The sequence below is a fragment of the Panthera tigris genome, chromosome B3 (assembly GCF_018350195.1).
Source record: "Panthera tigris isolate Pti1 chromosome B3, P.tigris_Pti1_mat1.1, whole genome shotgun sequence".
NCBI lineage: Eukaryota > Metazoa > Chordata > Mammalia > Carnivora > Felidae > Panthera > Panthera tigris.
The window spans coordinates 3,826,904-3,842,322 of NC_056665.1; the positions used below are offsets into that span (position 1 = coordinate 3,826,904).

The window sequence follows — 15,419 nt, forward strand, 5'->3', positions numbered from 1 at the left end:
GCCTGCTTGGGATTCTCTCCCTCCCTCTCTCTCTGCCCCTTCCCCGCTCTCTCTCTCAAAATAAATAAATAAACTTTTAAAAATATATAAAATAAATAAAAAGACGAGCACAAACAAAAAGAATATCTCCACCACCCCCCCCACTGCCACCCATTAACCGTCCCTCCTCCCCACCTGCACAGCCCCTGGTAACGTCAGGAGATTGGCCTCATCTTGATATTTCATGTAAATGGAATCCTGCAACCTGTGACGTTTTGTCCTTGGTTTGTTCTGCTTAGCATCTTTCCCTGCGTGCTGTAGCACCCGGCAGCACCTTGTTCCTTTCCACGGCCTAATAATACTCCATTGTGTACCCATTCATCAGTTGACGGACATTGGGGTTGTTTCTGCTTTCGGGCCACTATAAGTGTTATGCTGCTGTGAACATTCGGGCACCAGGTTTTATGTGGGCCTGTCTTTTCATTTCTCTTGGGCATGTGCCTAGGGGTGGGACTGCCGGGTCATATGGGAACCCCGTGTTTAACTTCTGGAAGAACCGTCAGACTGCTTTCCAAAGTGTCTGTACCGTTTGCACAATCCCGGCAGCAACTGATTTTTAAGTGAAGACTAGTTATACACTCCTTACGCTGAGTTTCCCGAGTCCTGGGATGGAGTCTACCCTTCCCTGTCCCCATACGGCACCGCAGCCCCTCAATTGGAAGATGGAGGAACCCCCCAAATGCACACACGCACTCCCCAGGTTCAGGGCTCTCCGGAATCGTGCGGATTCCACCCAGTGGCTATTCCCCGGAGCCTCCGTGTCGGGACTCCTGTGAGAGCTTTCTCTCGTTAGTAATAACGTTATATTCTTCAGGCCTCTATCCCCTCTTGAGGAATTCATCTTAGAAATATACGGGAAGCTTGTTCTTCATACTAGAACTTAGCTGACAAGAACCTCCCTGTCTTCTCTTTCAGCCATGTGTCTGCACACCGGGCACCCCCGCCGTGCTCCCCACTGCACACCGGGCACCCCCGCCGTGCTCCCCACTGCACACCGGGCACCCCCACACACGCACAGCACTTGAACGTGCAGCTGGGCGTGTGTACAGGGCTGTGAGCCACACAGCCCAGAGGGTGGAATCAGGGAGTCGTCCTCAGTGTGGTTGGCCACATCGTGTCCACCATCTGGGCGGACTTTTAGCCTCTACCACACGTTGGGGGGGTAACCACGTCCACATTTGGATAATTCTCCATTCAGATCACACTCTTTCAGATCATCCAGGGCGGCCCCTGTGTCACCGTCCGGGGCGACTGCTTTGGTCAACATAGAGACTGGCGAAAATAGGACTGTTCACCCCTCCCGTGCTCTTGGTAACAAGCAAGGTGTCCCCTCCCAGCCCGTGCTCTCCTCTTACGGAACTGGTTCCCGGCCCATTGTCGCATGCAGAGCAGCTGGTGACGTGTTCCCCGCCTCCCGGGCCGCTGCTCGTCTTCCCGGGGCACCGCGTACCCGCCTGGGTCTGGGACACGGCGGGCACACGCTGCTCGGCGAATGTCGCTGAACGAAGGACCGGCCGCGTGGTGTTCGGCAAAGCCCTGCGTGTGTCACTCACGCTCCCCGTGGGCCTGTGTTCTCTCCCGCAGGCTATCGGCTGCACTCTCAACTGTAGCTGCCAGAGTTTCAAGCCGGGGAAGATCAACCACCGCCAGTGTGAGCAGTGCAGACACGGATGGGTGGCCCACGGTAACTATGTGTCCTCTTCCCGTGGCCTGTCGTGCCCCCTCGGAATAACCTAGAGTGGTTTGGGAACGGCTAACGTTAAATCCCTTCCCAGACGGCGAACCCTTGTGTGTGGCCCCGATCTCTGGCTAACAGGCCAGGAGCTTTGTGTACGATCCCTTTGAAGCTGAACGACCCTGCGTGAGGGGTGTGCTGGGTCATTCTGCAGCGACAGCAGCTCATGCAACGGCCTCCAGGGTTGCCAGATACAACCCAGAATGCTCAGTTAAATGTGAATTTCAGAGACACAACAACTTAGGCTTAACTGTGTCCCCGTGAATATTTTTGGTATAAACGTATCCCACTCGCTCACTGTTCATGTGAAATCCACGTTCGTGTGTAGCTGGGCGTCCTGTATCTCAGTTTGCCAAACCCCAGAACCCCACACCAGCCCTGTGCGGCTGCTGAGTACTTGCAACGTGACTGGTGTGGCTGAAGGACTCCATTTCCAGTTTGATTGAATTTAATGAATGAAATAGTTTAATAAGGGAAAAATAATTCAGTAAAGTTAAACACGTGATAAATTTAAGCACCTGTGCGTGCCTGATCTGATGACTGTCACATTGGACGGCATAGATTTCGGTGGCTTAAATCGGCAGAGCCTGATGACTTGGACGACAAGGCAGAGCCTGGTGACAGACGAGGGCACGAGCCCAGATCTGTCAGATCTTCACCGGCAGACCCTGTTCTTCCTGATTTTTCTATCTTTTGATTATGCACCTGCTGCATTTGTCTTCACTCCTTGTCCTTGCGTCTGTCCTACGTGGGGCTATTTCTTACTCCTTAGGGATGCCACAGGGAAGAAAAAAGAATCTCCAGCCGGGCCGTTTTATTTTAGAAGTTCTTGTGAATAATTTAGAGCCTGATAGCTCTTACGATGGTTAATCAAAGGCGCCTACGTGGCTCAGTCGGTTAAGTGTCCAGCTCTTAATTTCGGCTCAGGTCATTATCTCATAGTTCATGAGTTTGAGCCCCACGTCGGGCTCCATGCTAACAGCACAGAGCCTGCTTGGGATTCTCTCCCTCCCTCTCTCTCTCTCTGCCCCTCCCCTGCTCACGCACTCACTCTCTCCCTCAAAATAACTTAAAAAAAAAAAAAAAGATTGTTCACATTTGCATATTACTGTTTTTTTCTGTTGGAACACATACCTGAGAGCTCACACTAGCCTGCCACCTTCTCTGTGTTTCTCTTAGAAGTCGGATCTTTACAAATGGACTTTCTTTTCTTCAATTTGATTTTTCAGCTCTAAGCAAGCTGAGGATCCCTCCCGTGTATCCCACAAGCCAGGTGGAGATTGTCCAGTCCAATGTGGTGTTTGACATCAGCAGCCTCATGCTGTACGGGACCCAGGCCATCCCTGTTCGCCTGAAAATCCTACTGGACCGGCTCTTCAGTGTGTTGAAGCAAGATGAGGTTCTCCAGATTCTCCATGCCCTGGACTGGACCCTTCAGGATTATATCCGTGGATATGTGCTACAGGTATGGTGAGCGTGGCCATGGTTCTTCTGGAACGTCATCTCGAATCCACGTTCCAGTAAACGATGGAACCCGGTCGCCTGTAGTGCTCCAGTCATTGGTGGGCATCGTTCCCTTAAATATTTTTCCTGGGGTGCCTGGGTGGCTCAGTTGGTTAAGCATCTGACATCTGACTCTTGATTTCAGCTCAGGTCATGATCTCATGGTTTCGGGAGTTCGAGCCCATGCTGGGCTCTGCACTGACGGTGTGGAGTCTGCTCGGGATTCTCTGTTCTCTTCCTCTGTCTCTGCCCCTCCCCTGCTCATGCTGTCTCTGTCTCTCCCAAAATAAAAAATAATAATAATAAACTTAAAAAAATCTTTTTAAAAACCTTTTCTAATGGCTTAAGCCCCCACCTCGTGTTCTGGGGAAAACGCAGTGCTTTCCCCCAGATACCCGTGAAACTTCCGGACGTGGGAGCAATTACATGTTCTCTGACTCAGATTCCACCAAGCCGGCCCTCCTGCAATGAAGCATTTGCCCCACGTTACTGTCCCCAAGCCACCTACTGACACAAGGCCCTGCCTGTGCCAGATTTTACTGAGGGTGTGGGTGGGGGAGAACGGGAGTTCCAGAACCACACGGCGGACAGTTACGGCTTCATGCTGCCCCACTTCTGGTCTTCCTTCCCGGGCTCCACCCTCCTGGGATGTGTCTGCCTTCCGGCTCCCGCTCATTCTCTCGCTCCTGGACTCCCTTCCGGCCCCCGCACGTGTTCTCATCTCTCGGCTGTGCCGTGCCCTCCTCCCCTTCTCCCTTTCCATTATTTTGCAGAGTAGTCTTATCTCCTCCTCGACCAGGTCGTGGAGGTAGGCCTCACGTGTCCTATCTGCAAGCAAAGGACATCTTTCCTGGTACGAATGGTAGCATTTCTCTGACATCTGACACAGCTGCAGCTTTTTTCTTGCTTTGACATTTTCTTGCTTTGACATCCACACTAGGAAATGTCACAATTTCCCTGAAACGGGGATGATTAGACATTCGCTTCAGTCTCCTCCAGGTAGGCCGTGTCATTAACACGAACACTTACAACCATTTATCGACCTGGACCTTCTTCCAGTAAAATCTCACAAGGCAGGTCAATTATCCCCATTTTCCAGCTGAAAAGCCAGAGGCTCCAAGTGCCTCTGAATCGTGGCCAAAGCCACTCAGGTCATACGTGGCCAACCCAGGATTTGAACCCGTTTCTTTCTAACCCCGACGCCCACAGTATTCCTCTGAAGGCATATTTGCTCACCTTGGATACAGGACCCCCAGCAGGCTCAAAGCAACCTTTTATGTAGAGTAGCATTATGATCTTACATTATGACATAGATCAATATTTAATGATCCTAATAATCTTGCTTTCTAGTGTTGGGATTAAAAATATGGAATCAATTACCTTGAACCTCTAGTGCATCAAAAATTTATGATGTTACATCCCTCATCATCTTCAGAACTCTTACATGCATTGTGAAAGATCTCAGTAGGCCATCAAATACATGTTCTGTGATAAAATATTTATTGTAGTTTTGGGAAAAGTTAGGCCTTGCTAGAGTTTGAAAGATCTCCAACACTCCAGTGTAATTAAATCTGTGCTTTGCAAACACGGCCAGTGGATCAATACAGGTTCATTTGCTTTCTGATGTGAGTTGCTTGGGAAGATTATTAAACTCGCAGCAAAATAAATACTTGAGCTGTGCTAGGCCTGATTGCTCTGTCTATACTTTTTAGATAAAGAAGTTACTGTTGTTCAAATGATACATATTTTAATTTTGGGCGGGGGGGGGGGGGGGGCGGTGGGGGGGAATTATGCCTAATGCCAGACAACCAATTGGTTTAAAGTAAGATGGAAAATAATCACTTAATTTCCCTTAGGCTTGAGTAATATAATTTTATTTCTCTCTTCTGGACCACTGCTTATAATTGGTGCAGGTTATTTTCTGCACAGAGTCTCTGGCCTAGGAGAGTAGTGTGGGGGGGGGGGGGGGGCCGGACTCCGCGAGCCCTGTGCTCGTCCGGGGGGGGGCGTTTCGTTTTTGTTTTCCAGTATGCGCCAGGGCGCCCTGCGGTGCTCGTGGGGGCCCTGACCGCGTGACTCCTTCTAGAGAAGAAGGCGAGGAGCAGTAAAATTAATTGTGCTTTTTAATTCCGGCTCAGGATGCGTCGGGAAAGGTGCTGGATCACTGGAGCATCATGACCAGCGAGGAGGAGGTGGCCACCTTGCAGCAGTTCCTTCGTTTTGGGGAGACCAAGTCCATCGCGGAGCTCATGGCAATTCAGGAAAAAGAAGAGCGGTCCGTCATCATCCCGCCGTCCACGGCGAACGTGGACATCAGGGCCTTCATCGAGAGCTGCAGCCACAGGGGTGCCGGCCTCCCCGCTCCTGTGGACAAGGGGAACCCCAGCAGCCTGCACCCCTTTGAGAACCTCATCAACAACATGACCTTCATGCTGCCTTTCCAGTTCTTCAACCCTGTGCCTCCCACACTCGTAGGGTCCCTGCCCGAGCAGTACGTGCTGGAGCAGGGTCAGGACCAAAGTCAGGACCCCAAGCAGGACATCCACGGACCCTTCCCCGGCAGTGGCTTCGTGACCTCCAGCTCCACGCCATTTCAGGTGGAAAGAGAGCAGTGTCTAAACTGTCCGGATCCGGTGACGAAAAAGGAAGACAACGCCCATCTGAGTGACTCCAGCCCGTACAACATCGTCACGAAGCTCGAAAGGACACAGCTGTCCCCCGAGGCCAAAGCGAAGCCCGAGAGGACCAGCCTGGGCGCGAAGAAGGGCCGGGTGTTCTGCACGGCCTGTGAGAAGACCTTCTACGACAAGGGCACGCTCAAGATCCACTACAACGCCGTCCACCTGAAGATCAAGCACAAGTGCACCATCGAGGGCTGTAACATGGTCTTCAGCTCCCTCAGGAGCCGGAATCGCCACAGCGCCAACCCCAACCCCCGGCTGCACATGCCCATGAACAGGAACAACAGGGACAAAGACCTGCGCAGCGGCCTGAACCTGGCCGCCTCGGACGGCTACGAACGCCCGGCCTTCACGGTGAGCTCTGCCGACTGCAGGCCCCTGGCCGGCTTCGGTGCGGGGGAGGCTTCCGGGGGCCAGCCGGCCTTCCCCAGCCTTGGGCAAAACGGGGTGCTTTTCCCCAACCTAAAGACGGTCCAGCCGGTCCTGCCTTTCTACCGCAGCCCGGCCACTCCGGCCGAGCTGGCGAACACGCCCGGGGTGCTGCCTTCTCTGCCTCTCCTGTCCTCTTCCATCCCGGAACAGCTGGTGTCGAACGAGGGGCCGCTGGACGCCCTTCCCAAGAAGAAATCCCGGAAGTCCAGTATGCCCATCAAAATCGAGAAGGAGACCGTGGGAATCGCCAACGAGAAGAGGCAGGCGCTCAGCTCGGATGAAGACGTGCCCCCGCGGGTGGCCCGCGGGGACGAGCCGGAGGCCTGCAGTCCTCGGTCGGACAGAGCCCCCGGGGACCAGGACACGCGGTCAGGAGGAGAGAGGGGCTGCCGCGGAGACTCGGGGACGAAGGCCGGCGGGGCCATCAGCAGAAGCCCCGAGCAGGCCCCACAGCGCGCGGAGAGCGAGGCGAAGCAGGAGCCCGCGGTGCCGAGGGGGCCGGACGACGGCGGCCGTGAGCTTCACCTCACACCCGGGACGGAGCCCTGCGTGCCCTTTCCGGACTACATCAGACTGCAGCAGCACCTGCTGGCCGGCGGGCTCTTGGGCGCTCTGTCCAGCAGAGGGATGGCTTTTCCTTGTTTCGAAGAGTCTAAAGAGCCGGACGTCGCGGGTCAGCGTGCACTCGGCCGGCAGAAGGAAGAAAACCGCTTCCAGTGCGACGTCTGCAAGAAGACCTTTAAGAACGCCTGCGGCGTGAAAATGCACCACAAGAACATGCACGCCAGGGAAACCCACGTGTGCACAGTGGAAGGTTGTAACGCCACCTTCCCCTCGCGCAGGAGCAGAGACAGGTAAGACACCCGTCGGTGATCGTGTCTCCCAAGGCACCGATTCTTAAACTCTACAGTGCGTCTGAGTCACCTAGAGGGCTGTTGAAACACAGACGTCTGAGCCCTGCCTGTTGAATTTCTGCTTCAGCAGGTCAGGAGACGGGGGTGGGGGAGGCCCTAGAGTTTGCATTTCTGAGTTCCCAGGGGATTACCGCTCCTGCTGTTCCAGGGACCACGGTTTGAGAAACACTGTTCTACGGATCCGCATTCCCGAATTCTCAGTTCCAAATCTAAACGCCCTTGGCCACAAAACCTGATCTGAAATGACATGAGCCTGTTGCTAATCTTATTTTTTTTAATCTCCCTACACGTGGATTTTCTTATTATATATTCCATGCAGAAATACTAATGGATTCATTATGGGGACATGAACAAAATATTACAGTGTATGCAATGATTCTGCCTTTCTAAAGTCTAAGCAACTCTGAATTCAGAAACACATCTGGCCCAAATGGTTGGGGGTAAGGAATCATGAGCTGGTCTCACATGAGGCAGTGATGGGGAGGGGCGTTACAATCCTCAGTGTAACTTCCCCCAAACTTGTCTGCTTTTCATTTTATGATATGAAGCCCACCGGATGAAATATTTTCTTTTATGTCTATTTAACCAGCTACGTTCAAAAAAAAGAATAGCTGCTTGATTGAAGGTTTTTAAATTATTTTTTTCAGTTTTTTCATTTTGAGAGAGGGAGGGCACGCAGCGGTGGGGAAGGGGCAGACAGAGAGGGAGAGAGAGAACCCCAAGCGACACGGGGCTCGATCGAAGTCGTGAACCGTGAGATCATGACCTGAGCCGAAATCAGGAGTCTGACGCTTCACCGACTGAGCCACCAGGCACCCTGAAGATTTTTTAATCATTAAGATATCAAAGAACAAAGACACTTAGCAGGTTCCTTCGGGGTTTGTGATGTTGGTTGAAAAGTGAGAGTCACTGGGTACTGGGTGTTGTGAGGCGCAACACAGCGTCAACCTGTTTGCAAAGCGCCCAGGTACAGAGCGCCTCTCATCACTCCGGGACACAGCACGGGCATTGCTGCCTTGTGCGTGCTTTTCTTCGGGAACTTGAGTCCCATAACCACCCCTCGGGCCACCTTCCTCCCCAGCCTGTGAAGGGAAGCTTGTGCGTAACCAGGAGGTGACCCCGGGAGGCTTTAAGGAAAAGACTAGCTCTCTGATGAAATGCCATATGATAAATGCTAGAGGGTTCGCAGAATATTAACCATGTTGCATTTGCTCAGACAAGCCTGACTTGAAGCAATTCAGCATCCCCGCTAGCTACCTTCGTCCAAAGCGTAACACCTGATTTCCTGAAGAGGGGGAAGGTACAGGAACTGCCCACACATTCCTGGAGCGGGCTCGTGAGAACATACTCGCCTGGAGCGAGGGGAAGAGAGCAAGGGTGGTAGGAGTTAAAATTCCTGTTTTCTCTCGCTGGCACGTTGAACCAAACCACCAGGATCCCCTGATTGGAGAACGTGCCCTTTTCCTTCGTCCTCCAACAGGAGGCTTTGTTCATGACAAGGCTGTTCTGTTGAAGAAGAGATAGCTCTATCAGGCAGATTATCCTTGATATTTACGACAGCGTTCTGGCCCACAGCGCCCACCAAATTAGAAGGCCCCCTCCCCCACCACAGGAACGCATCTTGAATTCTAAATGTCAACTCCTGATGTCAGTGGTCTAGAACTAGGAAGGCATTTTGCCTAGAATCTGATTAAAATGGCACATCTTCTCTTATTTTTTTAATGTTTATTTATTTATTTTGAGAGAGAGTGAGAGAGTGAGCGGAGGGGAGGGTCAGACAGAGAGGGAGAGAGAGAGAGAGAGAGAGAGAGTGAGTCCCAAGCGGGCTCCACACTGTCAGTGCAGAGACTGATGCGGGCTCGATCTCACACACCGTGGGATCATGACCCGAGCCAAAATCAAGAGCTGGACGTTTAACTGACTGAGCCACTCGGGAGCCCCCGAAGTGGCACCATTTTAAAAGGAGCTTTGTGGGCAGGCCTGGGGCCACCCCCCTCTTCTGAGGGTCAGAGATGACAACTCTGTTGTCAGGATAATTTTCTTCCCTTCTTAGAGCCACTGCCAGCAGCAGTCACTAGGGTCCCTCAGAAAGGGACTGTAATAGCACCCTAGATGCTTCTTTAGCCAAGTGTGTGTGTGTGTGTGTGTGTGTGTGTGTGTGTGTATGTGTGTGTGTGTGTGTGTGTGTGTGTGTGTATACACGCACATATATATATATACACACACACACACACACACACACACATATATATATATACATACATACATATATATATATTCAAGAACCTTCTGTCAGGTGCTGTGGACACAGTCACTGCTCACAAAGGCCCGCGGAGGAGACAGACCAGTAAATAGGCAATTTCAGCTGAATGTGGTGCCCGCTATCATGTGAGAGATACAGGCTGCTGTGGGCACATAGTGGAGGTACCTACGGGACTCTGAGAAGTTAGGGAAAGCTTCCTGGAAGAAGGGGCATGACTAAAGCAGCAGCTCTCAGTCAGTTTGGTCTCAGAACCCCTTCACAAATTCTTAAAACCTGAGGGCCCTCAAGAGCCCTCGGTTGGGTGGTCTAGTTGGGTTTATAAGTATCAGTGTTTACTGCATTAGAGATTAAAACTGAAAAAAAAAATCAATATCTCATCCCTTAAAGTAATATACATAGCATTTAATGAAAAATAAGCCCATTTTCCAAAACAAAAGCTCAATGAGAAGACTGGTTTTGTTTTTACGTTTCTGCAAATCTCTGTAACGTCTGGCTTAGCAGAAAATAGCTGCCTTCTTACATCAGCTTCTGCGTTCAACCTGTTCCAAGACCACATGTCACGTAGCCTCCGGAAAACCACAGTACGCTCGGGAAGGAACGACAGTGAAAAAGACAAATCATGTCATCACAGATCATGTCTTCGTGTCCTTATGAAATGAGTTTTGACTTCAGGGTACCCCTGAAAGGGTCTCACGACCACTAGGGGTGCCCAGACCACACTTTGAGAACCACTAGTCTACGGAGGCAGAAACCAGGGAGGACGAGGGAGGAGGATAGGGATGGAAGTGTCAGGGAAGACACGCACGTGCACACACACAGCCAGCAGGCACAGCATTAGCAATCCTGGAAGCTGGAAGCTGGCACACAGGCCAGTGGGTTTTGCGTTTGTGGTAGTGACTGGTTTAAGGGCACATGGCACCCCAGGAAGGCGTAACGAGCAGGTTGGAGGATCCCACACGTTCACTCTCGGTGTTCCCGGGGGTGCTCAGGCTGACAGCTTGGCCTCGTCACGGCAGGGACCTTCCCGTGCAAGGTTCCAGCGAGCGTGTCTGTCTGACTTTTTTCTAACCACTCTTGCGTCCCGGGACCTACGTGTCAATCTAATGTCTGGTTTTCTGCCGACGCACACCTACCTGCCCCTTCAGCCCAGCATGCTGACATAATCACAGGGCAGCAGTGCAGTTGGCAAGGCGATCCAAGACTGCGGTGCCGAGGACGTCCAGAAAAAGAACGTGCGAGGGATACGAGGGAGGAGTCCAAGAGCAGATTTTACACTTTCCTTGAAATAGGATGCAATTTCCACCCATTTCCCCACCACCCCCACCACCACGTCTTTGGAGGTTTCGAAGAGAAAATTCAATTCCTAGCTATTTGTGGAGGGGACCGTGCGTTTTTCCCAGCGTGGGCCTGGCACACGTTCTCGTCTGTCCTGGTGGGGGAGGCTCTTTTCCACTTGGAACCATTTTCCTGTCACCTGTAAGATTGTACCCCTTGCAGTCAGGGCTGTTTCTGCCAGCCAGAAGTTAGCAGGGCATCTCTGAGCGAGGCCACCATTGATTGACAAGTTATGTCTAAATGATATTGTATGAGTAAGCATGTGTCATAATGGATACTCATTGTCTGCCCTTCAGGAATAATCATTGGGTAGAAGGCTGGTAGTGTGTTCAATGCTGTACTTGCAAAACTCCTGTCTGGTTTATAGTGAAACGTTGCAAATATGAACCGAACTTAGCGTTCTCTCCCTCCCTGTCTCCCTCCCTCCCTCCCTCTCTCTGTCTCTCTCTCTCTCTCTCTCTCTCTCTCTGGCTAGAACACACAATTTCTAGCCAATCAGGTTTGCTCACCTGTGTGAGCGCTTGACAGGTGTGTTAATGCCATAGACCATGATGCAAGCCACCCAGAAAATTGGAAATTTTCTAGTGGGCACGTTAAGAAAGTATGAAAAGCTCAGGTGACGTGAGCCTTAACAATGTATTTTGTTTCATTCGGTCTATCCGAAATCTTGTCATTTCTGTGTATGTCGCAGCCACGTTTCAGGGCCTCCGTGGTCACGAATGAGCAAGCTATCGTACCGGACAGTACAGCTCTAGAAGATATTTCTTGGTTTCTTTGAAATAAAGCCCTCCACGTGGGGTGCCTGGTGGTTCAGTCGGTTGAGCCTCTGACTTCGGCTCAGGTCATGATCTCGCGGTCCGTGAGTTCAAGCCCCACGTCGGGCTCTGTGCTGACAGCTCGGAGCCTGGAGCCCGCTTTGGATTCTGTGTGTGTGTGTGTGTGTGTGTGTGTCTCTCTCTGCCCCTCCCCTGCTTGTGCTCTGTCTCTCTCTGTCTCTCAAAAATAAATAAACCTTAAAAACAATTTTTTTTTTTAAATAAAGTGCTCCACTTAACTCCTTATTGGGACCAGTTTTCTCTGGGGTCCCCTGGTTGCAGGGTCCCAGGTGACTTGACCTGATCAAAGTAGTCTAGGCATTCTCTCTAGATGAGGTCCAGGAAGGTTCGTGTCCATCACGAAGTTAAGAAGTTAAGAAGGACTGCGTATTCCCAGACTCCAGACTATCCGCTTTCCTCCTCAATGCTAACTTCTGACGGGTGGTGGACAGCCCTGGGCCAGCGTCCACTACACCCGCATTTCACCCCTCTCCCCTTATCATCACTTCTTCCGTGCCGCGAGCGTTTTGCGGTATCCAGCTCGTGTCTCCACTTGGAATGTTGACTGTTTCTTACAACAGCCCGACCCATTGCTAACCATATGTTCCCTCTTGTAGACACAGTTCAAACCTAAGTCTCCACCAAAAAGTGTTGAGCCAAGAAGCACTGGAGAGCACCGAAGACCATTTCCATGCAGCCTACCTTCTGAAAGACGTGGCCAAGGAGACCTATCGGGATGTGGCTTTCACCCAGCAGGCCCCCCAGACATCTGTCATCTTCAAGGGAACGAGTCGGATGAGCAGTCTGGTTTACCCAATAACCCAAGTCCACAGTGCCGGCCTGGAGAGCTACAGCTCTGGTCCGCCGAGCGAGGGCACCATCTTGGATCTGAGTACTACCTCGAGCATGAAGTCTGAGAACAGCAGCCATTCCTCTTGGGACTCAGACGGGGCGAGCGAGGAAGGCACCGTGCTCATGGAGGACAGTGATGAGGACTGTAACGGGCCGAGCCTTGTCCCCGGGGAAGATGAGTACCCCATCTGTGTCCTGATGGAGAAGGCCGACCAGAGCCTTGCCAGCCTGCCTTCCGGGCTGCCCATAACTTGTCACCTCTGCCAAAAGACGTACAGTAACAAAGGGACCTTCAGGGCTCACTACAAAACTGTGCATCTCCGCCAGCTCCACAAATGCAAAGTTCCGGGCTGCAACACCATGTTCTCATCTGTCCGCAGCCGGAACAGACACAGCCAGAATCCCAACCTGCACAAGAGCCTGGCCGCCTCCCCGGGTCACCTGCAGTAACAAGACGGCGGAGCAGGTGTGCGAGGACACGTGTGCGTATCGGAATTCAGGAATAAGGTAGTCCAAAGAAACGTCTCCGGTTTTGTTTAACACCACTTGGGGCAAGCCAGGCAAAAAGGCTTTGAGCTGACTTCACGGTCTTGCTGCGGCAGAATGCGCAAAATACCAGCCTTGGAGGAAGTCAGCCCTGGGGCCGCGCTAAGGCCCTGTTCTCTCTCGTGGCCCAAGAGGCTTCTCCCTGACGTGGCAAAAACTGGCAGAAACACCCTTTTCCCCACGTTTGTTTACACGTTCCCTGGGAGGGCTCCAGGTCTGCAGGCTGGCAACAGGGGCCCAGGACCTGGGGGCAGCCTGATGTCAGCCTTGCACGAGTGTTAAGGGTCAGCTGAGTGTCCCGGGGAAGCAGACTGCCGCCACGGGTGAGGAGCCAGTCCCAAAGTGCGCATTTCAGTTCCTGCTTTAATGAGTCTGCCGTCCAGACTCAGGTTTGGAGAAAATGACTTTTTGAGACTATGCCTCCGTTTGGAGTGGAGAATTGCTTTTTTTTTTTTTTTTCTCTTTCCCCTCCCCCTTCAGGGGTCTCACGGACCTCCAGTTCTTAGAGGAAGCAGATTGGTTTCAACCCAGAGGAATGTGGATGTCGTTCCCAAGGATGTCCGTTCTTGCCGTGTCGTGTGCGTTCAGGAAGCTCGGGGGCGGGGGGGTGGATTTCATGCACTTAAACATCGCGGTCTTCAATTTAATTTAAAGTAATTTTGATAATATTTAACTTGTGTTTGTTACGTGAGTAGTCGGGGTGAGTGCAGACGCGTCACGGTGTGACCCCTGGGTCCCTGCTCCAGGGCAGAAGGAGTATGTCGGCCTGAACTTCAAAGCCGCTGCCCGTGGTCTTGCGGTGAACCTCGGAGTCTGGTCCCTCCTGGTCCTCCGTGGAAGGAGTGCAGGCGTGACTGTGGCAGGACCCGTTGTAAATACTCGGCCAGAGCGCTTAGAGAATACGGTTCTGATGGTTGTGGTGCATTTTTGGTATCACTGGGTCCCTCGGTCCTCACCCTTTTATAAACGTGTAAGGTTAGGATGAACTTTCCGATTTACCCGGTAGGAGAAAAATAGGGCGTTAACTGCCATACTGTACGTCTTAATATTTAACTTATTCTGAAATGTGTTCCACACCCTTGTACACATGTGCTGTTGTAGAAAGGAAGCTTAATCAGTTCCTGTGAAAAGAGACCATCTCTTGAAATTTGACATTCACGGTACTCGGCAAGCCCGTGGCAGGGAAAGAAATTGACTTCGTGTTAAGACTTCAGGTTAACCGTCTTTTAAGCTTACCGTTGATTTAAGTAATGAAAAACATCCTCAGAGAGAAGCGGGGGTTACAAGAGAGAGATTATTCCTCCTGCACAAGGGTGAAAAAAAAAAAAAAGCCAACAACCTGTTACGGATTGTTTCAACATTTTTAAAAAATAAATATGACAACACTTGGTCTCTGCGTAAAGTGAAACGTATCTTTCCACCGTTTTGTTACCCAGCTGTTTATTATTCCAGTTTCCCCAAAGTGGAACCAATTTGTATACAAATGAGTTTTCTATGATTTAATAAAAATATATGCCACATGTTTTTGTTTAAAAAGGCAAACATTTGTAAGACTGGTTTTGTCATATGGACGCCGTGTTGTACACGTGCTGCGGTCATTCGCGCACACACACGCACACACACAATGAATTTTACAGAAGTGAAAACCCAGGGCTGGCAGGCAGACAGGTGATAGCATCAGTAACTACAGCCACATCCAAACAAGAGTTGCAAGTATTAATGAGTTCCAAAGAAAGAGCAGTGGTTACTTCCCAGGGAAGAGGGGGCTGGGTGTCAGTTTACTTTTTTTTTTAATGTTTATTTTTGAGAGAGAGAGCATGAGCAGGAGAGGGGCAGAGAGACAGGGAGAGAGGATCCGAAGCGGGCTCCATGCTGACAGCAGAGATCCCAATGTGGGGCTCGAATTCACAAACTGCAAAATCACGACCTCAGCCGAAGCAGGACACTCAACTGACTGAGCCACCCAGGCGCCCAGGTATCAATTTATTATTAAGGAAAATACAAAAATGGGGCACTTGGGTGGCTCAGTCGGTTGAGCGTCTGACTTCAGCTCAGGTCGTGATGTCACAGTTCATGAGTTCGGGCCCCGTGTTGGGCTCTGTGCTGACAGCTCGGAGCCTGGAGCCTGCTTCGGATTCTGTGTCTCCTTCTCTCTCTACCCCTCCCCTGCTCATGCTCTCTCTCTCTCTCTCTCTCTCTCTCTCTCTCTCTCTCTCTCTCTCTCTCTTTCAAATAAAACGTTAACATTTTTTCAAAAATTAAATGCAGTGATTGCTTAAAAATACTGGGCTGTCAAAAATAATT

The 15,419-nt window shown here is 51.3% G+C and overlaps 1 protein-coding gene across 1 annotated transcript in view; it reads left to right on the top strand.

Moving 5' to 3' along the window:
* The window catches only part of BNC1 (basonuclin 1), a 31,692-nt gene extending 17,035 nt beyond the window's left edge, over positions 1 to 14,657 (top strand). Inside the window, exons 2-5 of the mRNA XM_042987928.1 lie at positions 1,624 to 1,723; positions 3,004 to 3,239; positions 5,416 to 7,244; positions 12,335 to 14,657. Coding sequence (XP_042843862.1) covers positions 1,624 to 1,723; positions 3,004 to 3,239; positions 5,416 to 7,244; positions 12,335 to 13,019 — 2,850 coding nt within the window. The 3' untranslated portion in view covers positions 13,020 to 14,657. The remainder of the gene's footprint in view (positions 1 to 1,623; positions 1,724 to 3,003; positions 3,240 to 5,415; positions 7,245 to 12,334) is intronic.
* The last annotated feature ends 762 nt before the right edge of the window (positions 14,658 to 15,419 follow it).